The sequence below is a fragment of the Pinus tabuliformis genome, chromosome 6, assembly GCF_031772625.1.
Source record: "Pinus tabuliformis cultivar Carrire ecotype Pingquan chromosome 6, CPIR1, whole genome shotgun sequence".
NCBI lineage: Eukaryota > Viridiplantae > Streptophyta > Pinopsida > Pinales > Pinaceae > Pinus > Pinus tabuliformis.
This window is the reverse complement of record NC_142292.1, coordinates 1154480113-1154484660: the sequence shown is the minus strand read 5'-3', so window position 1 is coordinate 1154484660 and position 4548 is coordinate 1154480113. Positions and strand designations below refer to the sequence as shown.

Genomic DNA, 4548 nt, shown 5'->3' with positions numbered 1-4548 from the left:
AAAAGCATAACAACATGACTCAGTCAAGTATGATTGTCCGTCACTATCCCTCTTCCTGAGCTTTTAAACAAACATTTTTTAAAAAACACGACTTGGGGTCTCCTTCTATGAAGGAAAACAACCCCATATATCAAGCTGGCATATATAATTGACGACTGTGTGAAAAATAATAATGTTTTGAAACAGTTTTTCAGGAGGCCGGAACAGAAATATACAAAATATATGATGACAGAGTCTTTAAAAACATGTAAGTACACAAAACCGTAAGTGAAAAAAAGGGAGGAGAGGAGTCCCCGCTCAATGAGGAGGTGCGAAAGGGGGTTGATGAGATGTGGTTTGTTGCCCCTGGAAGAATTCCTCTATCGACCATCCGCCCAAAACCTGTTGTAAGCCAGCTTTAGAAAGCTGATCGGCTTCTTCATTATTCTCCCTGTAGATATGACAGATATGAAAACTGTTAAAAGAGGACTTTAATAACACAATTTCTTCTAACAAAGGCTTTAAAGTCTGATTTTGACATGATGCATTTCCATTGACCCATTTAATGACATTTTGAGAATCGCCAAAGATTTGTATAGTGAAAATGTTCCTCTGAAGAAGCCAGCAAAGCAAAAGATGTAAAGCAGACAACTCGGCAAAGTTATTAGTCCCGGAACCCAAACCAACAGAAGCTTTAAGATAATGATCAGCGGATATATGAATGCTCATCCCAGCGCCAACCTTATTATTCTGGGATGCTCCATCAAAAAAAGCCCAAGGAATGCCTTCCTTGATAATAAGAGGCTTGTCACGGATTGGGGGATTTTTCACTTCAGGGGCTGGAATAGCTGAGTAGATGGCTGCGCAGTTAGATGCAATAACAGATGAGGGGATGGTATTATCTTGGAAAATACTTTTGTTTCTCGCTAGCCATACACCCCAGAAGAAAATGAGAGGCAGGTTTCTCAAAGTTCCATCCGGGTGATTCTGCCACCAATTTCTCCATGCATCTTCCAGAGGTTCAGACCCCCACTGAGCTTTAATATTAAGAAGAACTGTAAGCTCTTCCCATATCTTTAAAGAGACAGTGCAAGATGTAAAAAGATGTCTAATAGATTCCTCATCTGATTTGCATAAGGGGCATCTTCCTGGACCGATAAGGTATCTAGCTTGTAGTCTATCCCAGGTTGGGATTTTTCCTTTCAGCACACACCAAAGGAAAAGCCTGGCCTTTGCTGGACTTGACAGTTTCCAAATGCTTTTAGACCACCACTCAGGGATATCCCATCCTTTCTGTTTCATTAGGAAGGAGTACCCTTCTTTGGGATAGTAATCTCCAGATTTACCCAAAGCCCAGATCAGCTTATCAGGTTCGTTTTTGAGTCTGACATGTGAATGGTGGAGTTCTTGGATGAAGGAGGCCCATTCATTCTTCCATCTGATATTTAAACCTAGTTCTTCATCATTTTTCCATGCCTGACCCCAAATAGTGGAATGACCAACTTTCTCCACTTGATTTAGAGTGACTATTCCTTTACTATCAAGGTGTCTAAGGAGACCTGGAGACAGAGCATATGCTTCATTGCACCCCACCCAAGGGTCCCTTCCAACTCTGATGTGACTACCATCTCCCACTTTCCAGGCAAGGCCTTGTTCTATCACAGAGAAAGCTTCCAGCGTAGCCTTCCAAATGACAGATATATTCTTCTGTTTCTTTTGCTGACTCCGGATCCAGTCTTCTAAAGGGATTGGGTCTATGTACTTCCTTTTAACCACCTTTGTCCAGAGATTCTCCATCGATATTAACCTCCACCCAGACTTTGCTGCCAGAGACAAATTGAACTCGGGGAGTCTTTTGATTCCCCATCCTCCCCATTCTTTAGGTCTTGCAATCTTATCCCATGCCACCCATGGAAGAACCGATGAGTCCTTTGCAGAACCTGCCCATAAGAATCTACTGCATATCTTCCTGATTTTCTCCAACACTCCTTTAGGGACCCAAGTTAGAGCAGCCCAGTAAACTGGGATGGCTAACAGGACTGATTTGAGGAGTGTCAATCTGCCTGCTCTAGAAAGCCACCTGAAACTCTAGTGATTTATTCTGGCTTCAATCTTTGCAATGAGCCAATGCCAATCCTCTTTCTTGTAGGCTACTGGCTTTAACCAGAACCCCAAATATTTAAAGGGAATGTCCAGAGGCTGAAGAGGAAAAGTAAAAAGATTGGTCATTCTTTCTCTTTCTCTTCTGTCAAGATCTGCTGCACATATTTGAGACTTTCTAGTGTTTATCTGCATTCCAGTGGCTTTCAGAAAGAGATCAAAAATGCTTTTATACTCCTTAATTTCGTTAGATGAACCATTTGTAAAAATCAGAATGTCATCGACAAAAAGCAAATGAGTGATAAAGAGGTTGATTGCTACCTCGATACCTTTTACCTTCCCTTCTCTTCTGGCCTTGTGGATCAATCTGCTCAGTCCTTCTGCCACTAACAGGAACAGGAGCGGCGATAAGGGGCACCCTTGCCTGAGACCTCTTTGGCTGTTGAAAAAAGGGGAAGCAGAGCCATTGATCAGAACTGCAAAACTGACATTTGTGATGCATCCCATAATCCAGCTGGTGAAAGAGTAGTTGAAGCCCAGATGAGTCAGCATCATTCGCAAATAAAGCCAGTTGATGCGGTCATAGGCTTTGGATAAATCTATTTTTAAGACCGCTCCCTTCATTTTCTTTTGCCTGACACTGTGGATAACCTCCTGTGCTACCCCAATTGCTTCATGAATTTGCCTGCCATCTAGAAACCCAAATTGTTCCATTGAAATGTTCCTAGACAGTATAGGAAAGATTCGGATAGCAATCACTTTTGCTATGATTTTATAAATACAATTGCACAGGGAAATCGGCCTAAAATCTTCAAAGTTTCCCGGGTCATCTTTCTTTGGAATGAGGGCTATAAAGGTGGAATTAAAAGGCCTGTAGACCTCTCCCTTCTGTCTTGATTCTTCTATTACATCAGTGATTTCAGAACCAATCAGGTCAAAAAAGAAAAGGAAAAGTTCAATAGTCCATCCATCAGGGCCAGGACTCTTGTCTTTTGCCATAATTTTCATTGCTGCTTCAACCTCCTCCTTGGAAACAGGTATAGAAAGGTCCTCTGCTTCTTCCTCCTCCACAAACCTCGGGAAACACTGAGCTGTTCTAAGGACTTCAGCAATAGTAGCCTCCCCTGAATCAGAGAAAATTCTTTCAAAATGCCTCTTTCCTAAGCTTGAAAGATCAGAGAAGGAGCTGACCTCCCTCCCTTCTTCATCTTTAAGGCTCCAAATGGTGTTTACTGATTTCCTTCCTTTTGCATAGTTATGAAAAAACCTGGTATTTTCATCACCAGATTTTAACCATATTGCCCGGCTCTTAATTCTCCAATCTTCCTCCTTGTCTAAAAGAATTTTATTTTGAAGCTTCTCCAGATGAAGAATTCTATCTTTTAAAGACTGCGACTGATAGCCATCCTCCTCAGTGCTCTCCAACATCTTCAATTCCTCCCTGATTTTGTATAGATCTTCATTTTGTTTCATCTTCCTATCTTTTGCCCACGATATGGTTGCTTTTTTTAGTCTCTTAAGGTTCTCCATGAACAGAAAACCTTTATCCTCTCTTGCATTATTACCCGGGTGAATCCAAGTATCTTTGAAAAGAGTGCTAAAGGAAGGATCTTGAAGCCATGAAGGGTTGAATTTAAAGGGTGCTGGAGGCTTTGGGGGAGGGAAGGCTATATCCAGAAAGATTGGAAAATGATCAGAATTACCAATTTCCTCCACCCACTGTCTAAAAATAGGAGCATTTGATATGAGATCCTCGGAGAGAAGAAAACGATCTAGTCTCTTGGCTATCTAATCCTCCCCTACTCTTCTATTCCTCCAAGTGGGCTTGAGCTTTACCGGAGATGGATTTGTGAAGTGATAGTCTTCAAGGAATTTATGAAAGAAATCCGACAGGGGATCCTCCCTGGCTGAAGGTCCCCAAGCCTCAGCTCTACCAATAGAAAAATTCAGATCACCTCCCACAATCAACATGGAAGACTTCATAATAGATTTTGCCATCAGATCTACCCAGAACGATTCTCTTCCTTGGCAAGGACCATAGATGTTTACAATGGAAAAGGGACGGGGGAAAACAGGTGTGAGGACCTCCATACCCAAAACTTGCTTAGTCCCCCACTGATTGATTACTTTAATTCTTCCTTCTTTGTAGCCGATTGCAAGACCCCCTGAGTGGCCAGATGAATCAATGGCAGAAAAAACCCATCCCGGTAAGAGGGTCTTTAGCATAGCTTCCACCTCAGTACCCTTCCCTAGAGTTTCTTGGAGAAAAACAATGTCTGCTTTAGAGTTTAGAATCCAATCTCGCAAGGCCAATTTTTTGGGTTTATTGGCTAACCCTCTGCAATTCCATGATGACAAAATCATTTGATAACCTGGTCAGGGGTCTGCACAGCTCTAAGAACCCCGGGGATTGAGTATTGTTTTCCATCGGCCACGTCAAGCTTTGCTTTCAACTTTGCCTTTGAAAGG

At 42.1% G+C, this 4548-nt stretch overlaps 1 protein-coding gene across 1 annotated transcript; it reads right to left on the bottom strand.

Moving 5' to 3' along the window:
• Nucleotides 1-297: 297 nt before the first annotated feature.
• On the bottom strand, nucleotides 298-4305 carry LOC149262915 (uncharacterized). Its single transcript, XM_089383392.1, has 4 exons — nucleotides 4035-4305; nucleotides 2959-3746; nucleotides 2416-2518; nucleotides 298-1919 (listed from the first exon to the last, which is right to left on the bottom strand). Exons 1-4 carry the CDS (start codon nucleotides 4303-4305, stop codon nucleotides 298-300), a joined length of 2784 nt encoding a protein of 927 aa, XP_089239518.1.
• Between the last annotated feature and the right edge of the window lie 243 nt (nucleotides 4306-4548).